This window comes from Eschrichtius robustus, chromosome 13, assembly GCF_028021215.1.
Source record: "Eschrichtius robustus isolate mEscRob2 chromosome 13, mEscRob2.pri, whole genome shotgun sequence".
NCBI classification, from domain to species: Eukaryota; Metazoa; Chordata; class Mammalia; order Artiodactyla; family Eschrichtiidae; genus Eschrichtius; species Eschrichtius robustus.
In genome coordinates this window covers 46575915-46594635 of record NC_090836.1, presented here as the reverse complement: position 1 = coordinate 46594635, position 18721 = coordinate 46575915, and the positions used below count along the sequence as shown (strand labels likewise).

Genomic DNA, 18721 nt, shown 5'->3' with positions numbered 1-18721 from the left:
GGAGAGAGACTGAGGCCTAGGGACTTACTGGTAGGAACTGAAGACGCAGGCATCCTGCTCCCTGGCCCCGCCCCAACTCTGTCTAACCCCCTCCTACCCTTCATTGAAGTAGGGCACAGTAACAAAGGCTTGAGTTCCTGGAATCTTCCCTCATACACCTGGTGGTGGAGAGGGGGAGGGAGAGCCCTGATTGGAAGGGTATATGTGGGTGTTGTGTGTATGTTGTACCTGTACACACATACAAACACAAATGTAATATATACATACTTTTGGTGGAGGTTGGAGAGGAGAAGGAATGAATACACGAGGCCCTCTAGTGGAAACAGAGGGGTCTAAGCAGTTCTTGATTGTTTTGAGACTTGTTGGAAGAGAATCCTCCATTTTTATCAGAAATATAGCTTCTGAGTAATAGGGTTTGGAGTATCGTTGTTGCATGTGAACTGGAGATCTGAGGCAGCGGTTGGAGAGGATCTGTCTCTCTGCTGCTGTCTCCCCTCTAATCTTAAAAAGACAAGGACACTCCCCATCCTTCATCTCCCCTTCCTACATGACCTCCTCAGTCATGAAATCATAAGCACTTTTAAAAAAAAATTTTTTTTAATTTTATTTATTTAATTTATTTTTGGCTGCATTGGGTCTTGGTTGCTGCATGCGGGCTGTCTCTAGTTGTGGCGAGCGGGGGCTTCTCTTGTTGCGGAGCCAGGCTCTAGGCACGTGGGTTTCAGTAGTTGTGGCACGTGGGCTCAGTAGTTGTTGCATGCAGGCTCAGTAGCTGTGGCACGTGGGCTCAGTTGTGGCACGTGGGCTCAGTTGTAGCACGTGGGCTCAGTAGTTGTGGCAGCACGTGGGCTCAGTAGTTGTGGCTTGCAGGCTCAGTAGTTGTGGCTCTCGGGCTTAGTTGCTCTGCGGCATGTGGGATCTTCCCGGACCAGGGCTTGAACCCATGTCCCCTGCATTGGCAGGCGGATTCTTAACCACTGCGCCACCAGGGAAGCCCCAAGCACTTCTGAAGGTTTATTATGCACCAAGTCCTGTACTTTGTTCTGCAGGACAGCCAAAGACATAGATAGCCCAGCTTAAGGACTGCACCAAACGGTGGCTTGGTTGTGTGGGTATGTGTATAAGCCATCCTAAACAAACATACAATATAAGTAAGAACAGGTCCCCTAGTTCCTCTTCCAATCAGTTTTCTGCCCCTGAGCCCCTCATCTAGAAATGCTGGAATGATACTAATCCTTAAGGCACTCAGCTTTCCTTGCAAATAACACTTGCAGCGCTACCACCCTATGTACGATCTGTGTTTTTTCACTCTGTCATCCTCAGCTATGTTCCTACATGAAGTTAAAGATGCTCCTTTTAAGACATTTTTTGAGACTTCAAAGTGGGGCATGAGGTGATCTCTCTAATAAGCAATAAGATGGAATCGGTCATACTCTAGGCTTGCGTCTTCTTTCGGATCTGTGCTCCATCATACCCCAGTCAGTTATTGGTGGGGGTGGGAGGAAGAAAGGCCAAGAAACATCTAAGGAGGAGGCGTCTAATGCCTACAGTTCCAGGTGCTCATTTCTTTAATCAACCACATCATAAAAATCAGAAAGAAAGAAACCGCAATGAACAAAGGGAAAGGAAAAAACAACAGCCTTGTTCTCCCCAGCCTCTTCGTTCCCCTCTTCCTCTTCAGGGTGGTGGGGGACACATCCGGGGTTCAGGGCTGGGTCCCAGGCAGGTCTGCTAGGCAGACAATTGAGTTTCACTTCCCGTCAACCCCAGAGCTGAGGCAGGATGTCTGAAGGCATAGTGGGGGGCCTAGGGTAGGGTGGTCAACAGGGGCCACTTTAGGATTGCTTCTTGCAGAAAGGTCCTTTGATTAGCCCACTAGTACTCCTCAGGTAGTACAGTCAGTACCAACGCATCCCTCTACTTTTTACGTGCTTCAGCTCACTCTTACCTTTAGTAACAAGGCTATGGACAGGTTACTAGACCAGCAGGGCTGAAGCACAATTGGTAAAAGAAAAGCAGGGATGAAGGATGGCAGTGTTAGAACACTTGCAATGACAGTGTATTGAATGCAAATCAGTTTTTTTTTTTTTTAAATGAAAGCTTCTTTATTTATTTATTTTATTTATTTTTGGCTGCGTTGGGTCTTCGTTTCTGTGCCAGGGCTTTCTCCAGTTGCGGCGAGCGGGGGCCACTCTTCATCGCGGTGCGCGGGCCTCTCACTATCGCGGCCTCTCTTGTTGCGGAGCACAGGCTCCAGACGCGCAGGCTCAGTAGTTGTGGCTCACGGGCCTAGTTGCTCCGCGGCATGTGGGATCTTCCCAGACCAGGGCTCGAACCTGTGTCGCCTGCATTGGCAGGCAGATTGTCAACCACTGCGCCACCAGGGAAGCCCCTGCAAATCAGTTTTTAAATGAGTCTTTTTGAGATCTTCTGAGTTGGGCCTCTGGTGGAACTCAGGAAGGTGGAGTATGGAAGAGAAGCCAAGCTGTGACCCCCTAAAACTTCTGAAGCTTCATTTCAAAGCTTTAATAAGTTCCTAGTCAGCCATTGCTTTGTTTTTTGTTTGTCTGTTTGTTTCTTAAGTGGGACATGCAGCCTGGTGTTGGAGGTGGTCACTAACTGGTTCTGTTGGACATTAACCTAAGCCAAAGTGGGGGATTTGGAGGAAGGTAAAAGGGTTGATGAGGAAAAAGCAACATGGTGGTGGGGGGGGCAGGAAGAGGGCAGGGCAGACACCTGAGGAGAGGAACTTGCAGCTGGCCCCTCCCAAGCTGTGAGGGAAACGAGTTTAGCAGGACTTAGCCCAGAAGGAACAAGAGCTGCTGAAAAGAGCGGGGGAGGGAGAACGTTTGGGTTCCTCTAAAGAATAGGGAGGCACGGGGCAGGGCAGGGCTGCAAAGGGAGTGACTGTACGGCTCAGATTATTGGCGCGTTGCCCCGACTTCGATCCCCAGCGCCCAGAGACTTGGACGAGGTTAATTGGAATACTAACTGGGTCCTCCCAGAAGCCTTCGCCTTGCCCTCTGACCCTGGGGCCAAGCCCGAAGAGGCTCCCGGGTCGAAGGCCAGAGCAAACTTGGGCCGTCGTCACTTCGCCGCCCGAGTCCCTGGGGCCGCCCCAGGGGCAGGGCCAGGCCCGGGCTGCCCGCCCAGCCCGGCCCGCCGCGCCTCCTCAGCCGTAGAAGCCGCCGGCAACCCTGAGGCTGCGGGGACAGGTGACCGACCGGCAGCGCCTTCGGCCTTGCACTCCCCTCTCTCGGGTCTCCGTCCAGAGGGTTGAGCTGAGCGGCCAAGGGCAATCGGCACGCGATTTCGACCTCCCCACCTTCTAAGAGAGGGTTAGTTGGGGGTCTTGCGTTCGCCCCCAACATCGGTGCGCCCCAGTGCGTTCCCGGAGTTTGCCTGTCCCGCCCCATGTCCCCAAGCTGCTCTGGGACCTGGATGAAGGCCAGGGCCTGAATATTCTTCTTTTCCTCATTAATTAGCCGCCCCCCGCCCTTTCTGGGTGCAGGTGGGCCTTGCCCCCTTTTCTGTCGCAGGTCCTAGACAGTCGAAGAGTGCCTTGAGGAGAGGGGCTGTGCCTCGGAACTTCTCTCGGCGCCCAGAGAACTGCTGTATACGCAGCAGGCGCTCAATAATGCTATCAGTGGCAGTAAAAGAGCCCACGGCTCTTATTTTTTAGAGTCTTCAGCTTCTACTCCCTTCCTCCTCCTTCACTGCTGTCTACGAAATGGTGCACTCTTCCTTTAAGACTAAAATGGTGGCTTGCTACGATCAGGACTCCACTTCCGGTGGGGAGGGGGGCGGGCCCCCAGCCCGCTCACGCCGGAAGTGGTTTGCGTATTCAAGATGGCGACTCCCTATGTAACTGATGAGACCGGCGGTGAGTGCGGGAGACGTGGAGCCGCTTCTCCCCGGGCTCTCGGGGTAGGGGTTCGGACTTGGAAAGGGGTCTGTGCCCCGCCCATCCCGGGGCCCCTCCTTTGCCCCGCCCTCCGGACCGCCTTCCCCATTCATTCTCTCCTACGGGGTGTCACCTGCGCCCCCTTCTGGTCTCGTGTTTGGGGGTCTCCGCTTCCGGTCACCCAAACCGTGGGGTCGTTCAATGTTGGACCTTGCTCCAGGACCCTCACGGGCCCTTAGCTTTTGTCCAGAAGTTGGAGCTGCCATATCTCTTTGGGGTTCTTCAGGCTTGGGGGCTCCTCCACTCTCAGTTCCCTCCAATTCCTGCTCTCCCCCTCTTCCCCTCCCCCATCTCTCAGTGTACCTGCTTTCTGCCCTACCCCAGCCCCGTTTAAATTCTTTTTCTCGAAGCTATATCTGTTGGAGACCTCCTCATTGCTACATAGTTCTTTTTTCCACTCTCCCTTATTTTCATTGTTGGGTCACTGAGGTACAGAGGTGTGAAAGGAAGAGGAACCTAATACAACTTTCAGCTAGAGTTTTCTCCTTGATGGCACCACCCTTCTGTACCTTCTCTGGCGATGGTGATGGGAGTTGAGGGATCTAAGGTGGTAGAAGGTGAACAAGAAGGTGTCTAGTGGCCTCTCAAGCCGTGTGACAAGTTTACAGAACCCACTGTGCCTTCTGATAAGAGAAGATTTTCCAACCTGGCTGATTGAGATGCTGAAATATCTGTTGTGTATGTGAGGTTTATGTGTTGAAAACTGAAAATCAAGATTTTCATTTTGGCTATAGCCCATCCTAATTTCCTCACCTTCAGAAAAATGTGCATATCTACCCAGTGACAGTCAAATAAGATAGTATATGTGAAAGCAATTTATAAAATGCTGTGCAAGGCAAGGTATTGCTGTTTTTTGTAGCCCTCATTGTGTATGTGTATTCTGTAGAAGTGACAGTGTGTGTGTGCTTTGGTACATGCGGTCTGTTTTAAAATGCACCTTTTATGCCTCTTGCTTTGCTTGTTTTCCATGTTACTTACATCTCAACCCACCTCTCCTATGGTATCTAATGACAACCCAAGTCTCTGCTACTTCTCTGCAACCTCACCTTTCAAAGTGGTACAACCTCTTCTCTTGCTCTCTACATAGTAGGTACTTCTTCAGTTTGCTTCTTTTAATGTGTGCTTTGAAAATATTACTTGTTGTCCAGTACACTCTTTATTCTTAATGTTTTCTTTAAACTGATTTAACGGACATCCAGATATCACATCTCACCCTACCCTCCCACCAAGAGGTATCTTCTGTTCTCTGTGACTGTGTGGAAGAGAAGGAATCACACTGCTTTTTTGCTTTCTCTTACTACTTCCAGATCATTGATCTACCACTGTCACTGTAATTCTCATGGAAGGTATTGCCATGCAATTATAGCATTTTCTCTAAAACCTCAGGGCCATCATTCACTGCCCACAAGGACCCTGATGTAGCATATCTTTTTTTTTTTTTTTTCTTTTCTTTTATTCTATTTCTCAGTGTCTCCACTCATTCTCAGTGTCTTCAGCATCTTTGGAATACTCTTATTGTATAGTTCCTCAGCATGAGACCATTAACTTTCCTTTGAATTTTCAAACCAGCCACACATCAGAATCACTACAATCTGGACCTACTACATATCCTACTACATAGGACATCACCTATGACACTGCTTCCCCCTTCAGGTGTTCCCCATCACTTATTTTAGCTTCCTTACCCAGTCACCTTTTTTACTTCCACACACCCATAGAATCAGCTTTTTGCCCTCCGTAGGTTCTCTGGTCCTTGACCTTTCCCATTTCATTGAGTCTACCAGTATCTTCATGACTACTTTTGATGCTACCCTGCTAGACCTCTGTGACCAGTCACTATCCTCATTGCTTTCCTCATTCATTTTGATCTTCAATACTAAGCAAGCACTTCTGTTATCTTGAATCGTACCCATCAACTGTTTTCTTGGCTTCAGCTTCTAGGCCACAGCACATGGCTAGAGAAAAGGCACAGACAGTAGCACATTCAGTATAATATAACTTAATGTTAACTTCTGCCAAGATCACAGCTTTTCTCCAATTCTTCTTTGTTGGTTTGCTTACATTGTACCATGGCTATTTCCCCTACCTTTCTCAGCTCTCGGTGACTTTCCCTTTTAATTCCCCTTCTTGTGGCAAATGGCCTCATTTTCTGTTTCATTGAGAAATCAAGGTCTGTTATTTCTGTTTCTTTCCTGTTCATAGCCTGATTTCTTGAATATCAGGTCCACACATACTATTTCCATTTCCTCACTGCTTACTTGTTCCTTAACCTTTTTTTTTGGCCTTGCGGCTTTCAGGATCTTAGTTCCCTGACCAGGGATTGAACCTGGGCCACAGCAGTGAGAACACCGAATCCTAAGCACTGGACTGCTGGGAATTCCCTGTTCCTTAACTCTTCAAAATGGTTTCTTTCTAGCACTAGCCTCTCTCCTGAGTTGTCAGTTCTAATTGTGTGGTGAGTAGCTTTCATTCTTGGATATACTGTCACACCTTAAATCCAGTCTGACCATAATCAATATCAGTTTTTCCTTCCTTATTGTTGTTAAAGGCACCATTGTTCTAGCCAACCCAAGATCAACTTATTGCATCATTTCTCTCTTTCTTTATTTTAAATAGACTTTATTTTTTACAACAGTTTTAGATTTATAGAAAAATTGAGAAAATGATACAGACAGTTCCCATATACCTTAAACTCAGTTTCCCCTGTTATTAACATCTTACATTAGTGTGGTATCGTTATTGCAATTAATGAACCGATATTCATACATTGTTATTAACTAAGGTCCATACATTATTCAGATTTCCTTAGTTTTTACCTAATTTTTTTTCTGTTCCAGGATCCCATCCGGGATCCCATATTACATTTAGTTCTCATGTCTCCTTAAACTCCTATTGGCTGTGACAGTTTCTCAGACTTTCCTTGTTTTTGATGACTTTAACAGTTTTGAGGAGTATTGGTCAGTTATTTTTGTAGGATGCTCCTCTATTGGAATTTGATGTTTGTCTCATGATTAGACTGGGGTTATGTGTTTTTTAGGGGAGGACCATTGAAGTAAAGTGATGTTTTCATCATATCATATCGAGGATACATAGTATCACAAAGATTTTTTTACTCTTGATATTTACCATGATCTCCTGACTGAGGTAGTGTTTGTAAAGTTTCTCCACTGTAAAGTTACTTTTTCCCCTTCTCCTTTCCATTTTGTACTCTTAAGAAAGTCACTATTCACAGCCCACACTTAAAGAGTGGGGAGTTATGCTACCTTCCTTAAGGATGGAGTATTTATACACGTCATTTGAAATTCTTCTGCACAGATTTGTCTCTTCTCTGCCATTTATTTATTCAATCATTTATGTGTATCAATATGAACTTCAGGTTATTTTATTTATTTTATTGCTCAAATGTTTCAGCTTTGAACATTGGGAGCTCTTTTGGTTGGCCCTGTGTCCCTTTGACATATCCCCATCAGTGTAGGGGTTTTTTTTGTTTGTTTTGTTTTGTTTTGTTTAGCTCTTTCTTACTTTCTGGCACTAGAAGCTGCTTCAGGCTCATCTTGCATATTTCCTGACCCAGTCCTAGAATCAGCTATTTCTCCAAGGAGCCCTTGTTCCTTTTACTTAAGAATGGTGTGGGAAACCAAGATCAGAGCACTAGGTGTTTTTGTTGTTATTAACAAAATGAACTGGGGTGTTGTTTTTGCATTGTCTTTTACTCCCTCTTCTACCCCCCACCCTCCAGTTGTCAAAGTATCATTTTCTGTTTCTGCTGTTGTTACCCTTGTCCCATCTTCAATACTTGTTAGCTACATGGCCTGGGAATTTTAAGCCTAGGGAATCCAAGCTTTAGTTTTCTCATCAATGAAATAGGAATAATAACTCCTACAACATAGGATTATTGGGGGAATTAAAATTTAAATGAAATAATGTACATGTCTAGCACATAGAAAGTACCCAAGAAATGGTTCTGTAATTATTAATGTTATAAAGATTATGGATTAGAATAGATTACATGTGTAAAGTATCAAGCAGAGTACTTGGGTCAATCTAAGTGCCTGATAAAATTCTAGTTTCCTTTATCCTACAAATATTGCTGTGACCTCCTAAACAGTTGTCCTACCTCTGTCTCTCTCTCTGTTTCAGTTCATTTGACACACTGTTAGCAGATTACTGCTCCTTAAGTACAAATTTAATTATTTAATTTTTGTTCAATATAATTTGTCCACTGTTAAATTTGGCATATACCCTTTTTTTTTTTTTTAAATAAATTTATTTATTTATTTATTTATTTTTGGCTGTGTTGGGTCTTCGTTTCTGTGCGAGGGCTTTCTCTAGTTGCGGCAAGTGGGGGCCACGCTTCATCGCGGTGCGCGGGCCTCTCACTATCGCGGCCTCTCTTGTTGCGGAGCACAGGCTCCAGACGCGCAGGCTCAGTAGTTGTGGCTCACGGGCCTAGTTGCTCCGCGGCATGTGGGATCTTCCCAGACCAGGGCTCGAACCCGTGTCCCCTGCATTGGCAGGCAGATTCTCAACCACTGCGCCACCAGGGAAGCCAGGCATATACCCTTCTGATCTCTATTTTTCTGTGCATTTTTAAAACGTTTTTTAATCAGACGGTATTTACATTTTTATGTGTTGCCTTTTCATTTAACCTCACGACATATAAATATTTTTCCTTGCTATTAAAAACTCTTTGAAAACATCTTTTAAAATACTGGCAGAGTGTTTTATTATTTGGGCATACACCCTCTCTTACCTTTCTTCTGTTATTGGACTTCTAGATTGTTTCCAGAATTTTTGTTATAAGAACTCTATGAATATTTTTGTGCATAAATTTTTGTCTGCATTTAGGGTTATTTTCCTTTTTTAAATTAATTAATTAATTTATTTATTTATTTTTGGCTGCATTGGGTCTTCGTTGCTGCGTGCGGGCTTTCCCTAGTTGCAGCGAGTGGGGGCTACTCTGTTGCGGTACGTGAGCCTCTCACTGCAGTGGCTTCTGTTGTTGCGGAGCACAGGCTCCAGGCATGCGGGCTTCAGTAGTTGTGGCACGTGGGCTCAGTAGTTGTGGCTCGCGGGCTCTAGAGCGCAGGCTCAGTAGTTGTGGCTCACGGTCTTAGTTGCTCCGCGGCATGTGGGATCTTCCCAGACCAGGGCTCGAACCCGTGTCCCCTGCATTGGCAGGCGGACTCTCAACTGCTACGCCACCAGGGAAGCCCTAGGGTTATTTTGTTAGGACAGATTTCTCAGAAGTCGAATTACTGGATTGGAGGGTACAAACTTTTATTTATTTTTAATTAATTATAAAATTAATTTATATTGATTGTAGAAAACTTGGAAAATATTTTCATAACTAGTATAAAATATAAGTCCCATGCATATTTGGTAATTCCAGAGCCCAAAGATAACTACAGTTACATTTCCTTTTATTTTTCTTTCTCTGCACATGTATAGCATATCTATTTAACATAATTTGGATCATACCGAATGGCTGTACTTCCCCAAATATGATTCTCAGAACACTTAGTAGTCCTGTGAGATGTGCTGTAAAATAAAAAACTAAAATAAAAATAAGCTTCCTGTGGTCAAATAAATTAGGGAAACACTGTAAAACACATTTCCATCGGAATATTTACATGAACGAGAACATAACTCATTTAAGTCTTGCTGATAAGAACAAAAATTTTTTCCTACTTTTTTTTTTTTTTTTAATTTTACTTATTTATTTTTGGCTGTGTTGGGTCTTCGTTTCTGTGCGAGGGCTTTCTCTAGTTGCGGCAAGTGGGGGCCACTCTTCATCGTGGTGCGCGGGCCTTTCACTATCGCGGCCTCTCTTGCTGCGGAGCACAGGCTCCAGACGCGCAGGCTCAGTAATTGTGGCTCACGGGCCCAGTTGCTCCGCGACATGTGGGATCTTCCCAGACCAGGGCTCGAACCCGTGTCCCCTGCATTGGCAGGCGGATTCTCAACCACTGCGCCACCAGGGAAGCCCTGCCCTATCTTTTCTCACACTCCATCTTTACTAGTCTTTTTCTTTTTCTTTGCTGTGTTTTATTTAATTTTTTATTGGAGTGTAGTTGCTTTACACTGCTGTGTCAGTTTCTGCTGTACAGCAAAGTTTATCAGCCATATGTATACATATATCCCCTCTTTTTTGGATTTCCTTCCCATTTAGGTCACCACAGAGCACCGAGTAGAGTTCCCTGTGCTATACAGTAGGTTCTCATTAGTCATCTGTTTTATACATAGTATCAATAGTGTTTATATGTCAATCCCAATCTCCCAGTTCATCCCACCCACGCTGCCCTTTCTCCCTTGTTTTCCATACGTTTGTTCTCTATGTCTCTGTCTCTATTTCTGCTTTACAGATAAGATCATCTATACCATTTCTCTAGATTCCACATATATGTGTTAATATACGATACTTGTTTTTCTCTTTTTGACTTACTTCACTCTGTATGAGAGGATCTAGGTCCATCCACGCCTTTGCCATCTTTACTAGTCTTAAGCCTTCAACTATAATCTCTGCAGTGTACTTAAATGTATGTTTCTAGCATTGTCCCTTTCTCCTTAATTCCATGTAAAAACACTGCCTGTCTAGAATTGAATTAGTTATTTTCACAAAGTTGTCTTCTCCTATGGACTCTCTTTTTTTTTTTTAAATAAATTTATTTATTTTTGGCTGCGTTGGGTCTTCCTTGCTGCGCATGGGCTTTCTCTAGTTGCAGCGAGCGGGGGCTACTCTTCGTTGTGGTGCGCAGGCTTCTCATTGCAGTGGCTTCTCTTGTTACAGAGCACAGGCTCTAGGCACACAGGCTTCAGTAGTTGTGGCACGTGGGCCTCAGTAGTTGTGGCTCGCAGGCTCTAGAGCTCAGGCTCAGTAGTTATGGCGCATGGGCTTTGTTGCTCCGTGGCATGTGGGATCTTCCTGGACCAGGGCTCGAACCTGTGTCCCCTGCATTGACAGGCGGATTCTTAACCACTGCGCCACCAAGGAAGCCCTATCTTTCTTTTTAATTAGAATGCATGCTCCAAGAAGGCATTCATTCATTCATTCATTCATTGTTGTATCCCTAGCTCCTGTTACATTGCCTGCCACAGCAGCAAGTACTCAATAAACATTTAAAATCCATGTGTGAATAATGTTATTACTATACGCCCTACATGCCCACAGGGATGTTGTGAAAAATAAGAGAAAACATGTGAAAAGCACCAGATTAAATCCACTGTAGCACAATGATTTCCTCTCTCTCATTCAAATCTTGGCAGTCTTCAGATCCTGACTACTTATTCTTCATAATGAATTTCATTTTCTTTTCAACACTTATAGAGACCATTTAAATCAAGTCTTCTCACATTGCAGCTATTGCTTTCATTTTTTTCTACCTTTAGTTTATGTTACACATTTTTCAGGTTAATCTTCTTAAAGCAATGCTTTGAGCAGATCATCTGCACTCTCTTAATGGCCTTCAGTGTTCTCCCACCTTCTGAAGCTTGAGTCCAAACTCGAGATTGGATACCTTTCATATTCCGACTAATTTACCTCTAGTCTCTTTTTCCATTACATACGCTTTTTGCCAGAGTATACTGGATTCTTGCTATTCCCTAACATGATGCTTAACTTTATTTATTCATTAATTTGAATTAATTACAGTCTTCCATGGACCAGGCCCTTTGCTTCAAAGACCAAAGGCAAAGTTTCTGCTCTTAAGCAAGCAAACAATTATTTTAAACATTAGATCATGATAAAAGGCCACAACAGGTGCTGTGGGTGCACAAAGGGCAACTTCTAAACTGGTTTGGGGTGGGGAGGTCAGGAAAGACTTCACTGAGGAGTTTATACTTGAACTCGACCTTTAAAGACCAATAGGCATTAACTAAGATAAGAATCAAGAAAAGTCTATTCCAAGCCAAAGGAAGTAAAAGCAAAAAGGCATAGAGAATAAAGACACAGTCAGGTGAGATTTGTGACTATTTCAGTGGCTGGAGCAGAGAGTGTGAATGACTGGGTATGAAGAGGCTGGAGACTAGCAAGAGCTGGGTCAAGAAGGCCTTTGTGTGTGGTTCCATCGTCCATGTAAATACCCTGAGGGCAACAGGAATCCAGGAAGAATTTTAAGTAGGGGAATGACTAGTCTGATTTGTCCCTTTGTTTATGTTGTCCTATAAGCCTGAAATACTTCCCTTTCTCCTCTTTCCTCATAACCACACCCCTACGTCCACCTGTCTAAATCCTGCTCATCTTCCAAAGATCACAAAGATGCTTTGTCCTCCATAAAATTTTTACTTTACCTGGTCAAAAGTAATTTCACTCTCCTTTGTGTACTCGTTCTCCAAAGCCGCTTGGATTTGAAACCCAAAATGAGATTTTTAAAAACCTACAGTATAGCAACAACATTAATTGGAATTTTTAAAAGGAAAAGTTATTTATAAGCCAATCACCAACATAACTTTTCGTATTGCACATTCTTTTCTAAACTTATGAATATGCATAACATTTAATAATAAATCATAGCGTATGTAACTTTATGTTTTATATTCCATTATATCATATTAATGATTAAAATTTTTTTGTCATTATTTTTAATGGCTATATTATAAACCACTCCTGTATAACTGGATGTGAAGTTTGTTTTTAATTTTTAGCTATTTATAAATAATGCTATAGTTTTCACATGATTACTGTCCCTTTCTTCTTTTTTCTGTTTTCGTTTTTTCCTGTTGGAATTATTTCCTTATGCTAAATTTTCAAGATTGGCATTGCTAAAACGAAGTGTGTTGAAGTGTCTTTGGCTTTAACCTCTTTACGCTTCCCCCAGTCAGTGAATTACCAAGTGAGGTTGATCCTTTGATAACGTGGCTGGCATCATTCTCTTCCTTTCCATTCTCAGCCAGTTCTGTCTCTCATGCCAGGATTATTGCAGTCTTTTTTTTGAAAGATGATTTTTTAAAAAATTTACTTATTTTATTTTTTTTCTTTTTGGCTACATTGGGTCTTCGTTGCTGTGCGCGGGCTTTGTCTAGTTGCCGTGAGCGGGGGCTACTCTTCATCGCGGCGCACGGGCTTCGCATTGTGGTGGCTTCTCTTGTTGCAGAGCACGGACCCTAGGTGGACGGGCTTCAGTGGTTGTGGTGCACGGGCTTAGTTGCTCCGCAGCATGTGGGATCTTCCTGGACCAGGGCTCGAGCCTGTGTCCCCTGCATTGGCAGGCAGATTCTTAACCACTGTGCCACCAGGGAAGCCCCGTTATTGCAGTCTTTTTTTCCTAACTGATTGCCCCAGTCTCCAGTGTTTTCTCTTAACAATTCATCTTTTCATCATGCCAGATTAGTTGCCCTAAAACTCTGCTTTGGATAAAAGATTCATTCATTTGACAAATATTTATTGAATGCATGCCATGTGCCAGATATTAAACTCCTTAACTGGCGTTTCAAGATCTGAACATTCTCTTTTACTTTACATCAGCCCTGACTCAGCCAGGCTAGTCTACTCACCGTCTCCTGCCCATGCCATATGCATTCCCATGTCTGAAATTTTGTTTTAGAATAGGATTCCGTTTAGAATCCGTTTTGCTTCCCTTTTTTAATATATTAATTAATTAATTTTTAAAATACATCTTTATTGGAATATAATTACTTCACAATGCTGTGTTAGTTTCTGTTGTACAACAAAGTGAATCTTCATACATATATCCCCATATCCCCATATCCCCATATCCCCTCCCTCTTGAGCCTCCCTCCCACCCGTCTAGGTTGTCGCAAAGTAGTGAGCTGATCTCCCTGCTTCCCTTTTCATTTACTTTAGTTTGACTCTTTCTTCAAAGCCCAGCTCTAATCTCAGTTCTCCCTCTGTAGAGTCTCTGTTTTTTCATTCTTTTTTTCTTAATAATTAAATTTATTTATTTATTTATTTTTGGCTGTGTTGGGTCTTCATTGCTGCTCATGGGCTTTCTCTAGTTGTGGCAAGCAGGGGCTACTCTTCGTTGCAGTGCATGGGCTTCTCATTGCGGTGGCTTCTCTTGTTGCAGAGCACGGGCTCTAGTCGCGCGGGCTTCAGTAGTTGTGGCTCTCGGGCTTAGTTGCTCCGTGGCATGTGGGATCTTCCTGGACCAGGGCTCGAACCCGTGTCCCCTGCATTGGCAGGTGGATTTTTAACCACTGGGCCACCAGGGAAGTCCCTGTGTTTTCCTTCTTGAATTTTTACTCTTGTCTCTAAACTGTTGCAGCTCGGCAAACAATATCCTCAGTGGCCCTCTTTTATTCACCAGATAAATTCCAAATTCCTTGACCTTGTTTTTAAGGCTTTCTAAGGTCTGGCCTTATTTTCAATTTTCAACTTAGCTTCATGTTATTCCCCATCATGAACTGTCTGGTTCTCCTGGACTCTTCTGTTTTCTGTTCTTTACATACTCAGGCCATCCCCACATCCAAGTCTTTCTTGGCGCACGTTTGTTCTTTCTCCCATCCCCTCTACCTGTCAAATCTTACCCATTTTCTTTAACATTTTTTGTTTTAGTTTTAATTTATTAATGATATTTGCCTTTTGAACAAAAGCCCAATTCATGTAATAATGTATAATCCCCATGGGAGGCTCTGGACTGGACTTTTTATTTTTATTTTGTTAATCTTTTTTATTTTCTTTTTCCTTTTTTTTAAACAAGTTATACTAAAAAAAAAGTTATACTAAAAAAAAGAAAAACAAGAGTAACACAAGATATAAATATATATATGTATTTTTTTTTTTTTTTTAAACAATAAGGACTTAAAATCCTTCATGGGTTAGGTTTTTTTTTTTTTTTAAAGCGCTCCTGACTTATTTATTTATTTTATTTTTTTGGCTGTGTTGGGTCTTCGTTTCTGTGCGAGGGCTTTCTCTAGTTGTGGCAAGCGGGGGCCACTCTTCATCGCGGTGCGCGGGGCTTTCACTGTCGCGGCCCCTCTTGTTGTGGAACACAGGCTCCAGACGCGCAGGCTCAGTAATTGTGGCTCACGGGCCTAGCTGCTCCGCGGCATGTGGGATCTTCCCAGACCAGGGCTCGAACCCGTGTCCCCTGCACTGGCAGGCAGACTCCCAACCACTGTGCCACCAGGGAAGCCCCTATATATGTATTTTTTTAAAGAATATGTTATTAAAGTTTAATGGTTTCTACCACCTCTTCTTCCAGGTTATCCCTCTTAAGGTAACCAGCATTAAAGTCTTGGTATCTTGGTATGTGTCCTTCCACACCTTTCTCTTTGCCCCTACACACAAACTGTCTGGACCTCTAAGTGCTGCTCCTCGCCCCAACAAGAATGGGAGCACCCTCTACACCAGCGGTTCTCAAAATGTTGTCCAGGACCCTTGAGGATTCCCTAAGACCCTATCAGGAGGTCTGCAAGCATAACTATTTTGATAATATACTGAGATGTTATTTGCCCTTTTAGTGGGTTGACATTTGCACTGAGGGTACAAAAGCAATGGTGGGTAAAACTGCTGGCCTCTTAGCACTAATCAAGGTGGTGGCACCAAAGCGTACTGGTCATTGTGTTCTTCACTGCCACATGCTTGCAGTAAATAATGCCAGTTTCACTTAAGAGTATCCTTGATGATGCAATAAAAATTATTAATTTTATTAAACCCTGGCTCTTTAATATACATCTTTTTATCTATTTTTCCAGGTTTATTGAGATATGACTGACATTTAACATTGTGTACAATGTTGTAGGTGTACAAGGTGATGATTTGATACACATATATATTGCGAAAGGTTTACTACAATAAGGTTAGTTAACACATCCTTTACCTCACATAATTATCATTTCATTGATTTATGGCGAGAACACTGAAACTCTACTCTCATAGCAACTTTCAAGTATACAGTTCAGTTTTGCTGACGATAGTCACCATGCTGTACCTTATACCCCCAGAACTTATTCATCTTATAACTGAAAATTACACATCTTTTTAGAGTTCTCTGTGAATTAAATGGGAAGTAAGCATGAAACACTGCTGCGCACTGAAGTGGTGTCTCAAGGAAAAGCACTGGCGCAGTTATTGGAGTTGTAAGCTAAACAAGCTTCCTTTTCATGGAACTCTATTTTTCCTTGAAAGAACCACTGACAAACTATAGTAATTCAGACCTGAGTACCTGATAGGCATTTTCCTGAAAAATGAAAGAAGTGAGCCTGTCATTTCAAGGAAAACAACTGACAGTGTTTGTTGCCGGTGATAAGATTTAAGCCTTCAAGTGGAAATTAGAATTTTGGAAAACTTGTATCTTCCACTGGGAGCGTGACAGCTTTTCAGTAAACGGTTTTCTGATGAGATTAACGGATGTGATTTTTTTTAAAAAGATTGCACAGTGAAATGCATAATATTACAAAATAAGAGCGTATGGGGGATTCTGAAATAAAAAAGTTTGAGGATCTTTACGCATTATTCTGCAACTTGCTTTTTCACTTAGTATATCATGAATACCATTCAAGGTCAGTACATTTGTATCTAACATACTTTTTCATAATGGCACGGTGTTCCATCATGTGGATGACCCACATCTATTTAGTCACTCATCTATTGATGGTCATTCAAGTTGCTTTCAGCTTTTTGCTAATTTAAATAATGCAGCAACATTATTATAATGCAAACATCTTTACATATAGCCTTGTGTTCTGGTGCTTTTATATCTACAGTATGGATTCCTGAAAGTTGACCTATTTTTCACCATCCACCTTAATAAAACTTCCCCTTTTTTACATCCCTGGTCATTTCTCCTTCCTATGATTCCTGTTTTTGCCCTTTTTAGCCTCTTATTCATGTACTGTCCTTTGATGTCCTCATGCTGTTTTTTTTTTTTTTAAACTTCCTCTATGCCTGCCCTGTCTTGCCAACTAAATTATAAAAGTAGACACTCCCTGAGGGCAGGGATGGTGTATTATACAGTGTATAGGCACTCAGTAAATAATGAGAGTGGGATTGAGGGTTGATATGAGAAAAGAATGCCTTAATGGATGCATTTAGTGGAAGGTGCTGGGGGATGCTCTGTGCATTCATGCATTCTTTCACCTTGGGAGCTATTTGAAAATTGGAAAGAGTAACTCTCCAAATTAATTCTCCCATTTCAGGCAAGTACATCGCTTCAACACAGCGACCTGACGGGACCTGGCGAAAGCAACGGAGGGTGAAAGAAGGCTATGTGCCCCAGGAGGAGGTCCCAGTGTGCGTGGTTAGGCGTGAGGAGGGAGTATTTAATGGGGTCCCTTCAGCAAGAAAGAACATGTGTGCCGATGAGATCAGGGAAGAATTTCCTGATCCCAGGATCCTAGGAAAGGGAAGGAGGGGACTGGGATTCAGGGATGAGTGAAGGATGAGTAACCAAGTGACTGACAAGTCCTGTTGCTGTGGCCTCTGTTCAGCAGAACCTGTAAATAACATTCGGAGATCCAGAGCTTTAGGACCTAGGGATCCTACAACCTGCAGAGCAGAGGAAGGAAGCAGGAAAGTGAAAAGGGTGAAGTAAATTACAAGGTTAGGAAAAGGGCTCGAAAAGTCAGTGATTCTTTGACACTGTTCCCCGCAGGTATGAGAACAAGTATGTGAAGTTTTTCAAGAGTAAACCAGAACTGCCCCCCGGCCTGAGCCCGGAGGCCACTGCTCCGGTCACCCCATCCAGGCCGGAAGGTGGTGAACCAGGCCTCTCCAAGACAGCCAAACGCAACCTGAAGCGGAAGGAGAAGAGGCGGCAGCAGCAAGAGAAAGGGGAGGCGGAGGCCTTGAGCCGGACTCTCGAGAAGGTGTCCCTGGGAGAGACAGCCCAGGTCCCCAGTGCCCCACAGGCCTCCCGGGCAGTGCCTGCAGCTGCCTCCGACCAGCCTGACTCAGCTGCCACCGCTGAGAAGGCCAAGAAGATAAAGAACCTAAAGAAGAAGCTTCGGCAGGTGGAAGAGCTGCAGCAGCGGATCCAGGCTGGGGAAATCAGCCAGCCCAGCAAAGAGCAGCTGGAGAAGCTAGCGAGGAGGAGGGCATTGGAGGAGGAGCTAGAGGACTTGGAGCTGGGCCTGTGAGGCCTTTGGGGAATAGAGGATGGACTGCAGAACAAACCATGGGGCTCTCTGGGGTCCTGGGGAACGTGGGCAGCAGCAGTCAGGAGGGGTACCCCCGTACTGGCTCACTTCAACCTCTCATGGCCCAATTCCGTCCTCCAGAGCCTAGCCTCTCCCTCATTCCTTCCCTTTTTTTCCCAACTCCTATTTTTTTGGACTTCTCTCCCTCCCATTCCCAGTGTTCAAAATCTCAGTGACTATCCCAGGTACCTTTGCTGCTGATTTGGGTGTCTTGTTTAAAAGAAAATTGGGTGGGTGGGAGTCTCTTGGAGAACTGAGGTTGAGGGTAGGGGGAGTACGCCCAAGTCTTGGAGTCTTGGTTCCGGTTCACAGTGTTTATGGGTTATTTCCCCCTCCATCCCTAACCTCTTTTTTTTTTTTTTTTTTCTTTTTTTTTTTAAAGAACAGAATAAACTCAAGTAGACAACATGTTTTGCCTCTCTTCTTTTCAGCTTCTAGTAGGTGTTTTATCCCCTTCAGTTTGGCACAGGAAGATAAGCATTGGGAGTAATATTCCTTTTGATTTTTAAAAATAATGTGTATCACCAAATTAGCAACACTGACTTCTGTACACATTTGCTCAGACTTCAGTGACTAGAAATTAGTGTTATAATAAAATGAAACTTAGAACAAATTTAATTTGATATTAATTTACATGTATCATCATTATTGTGCTGCATA

The 18721-nt window shown here is 43.6% G+C and overlaps 1 protein-coding gene across 1 annotated transcript; it reads left to right on the top strand.

Annotated features, from left to right (window-relative positions):
• Positions 1-3781: 3781 nt before the first annotated feature.
• On the top strand, positions 3782-18469 carry PYM1 (PYM homolog 1, exon junction complex associated factor). The gene is made up of 3 exons (XM_068560650.1): positions 3782-3883; positions 17063-17156; positions 17518-18469. Exons 1-3 carry the CDS (start codon positions 3850-3852, stop codon positions 17999-18001), a joined length of 612 nt encoding a protein of 203 aa, XP_068416751.1. The 5' UTR covers positions 3782-3849; the 3' UTR covers positions 18002-18469.
• The last annotated feature ends 252 nt before the right edge of the window (positions 18470-18721 follow it).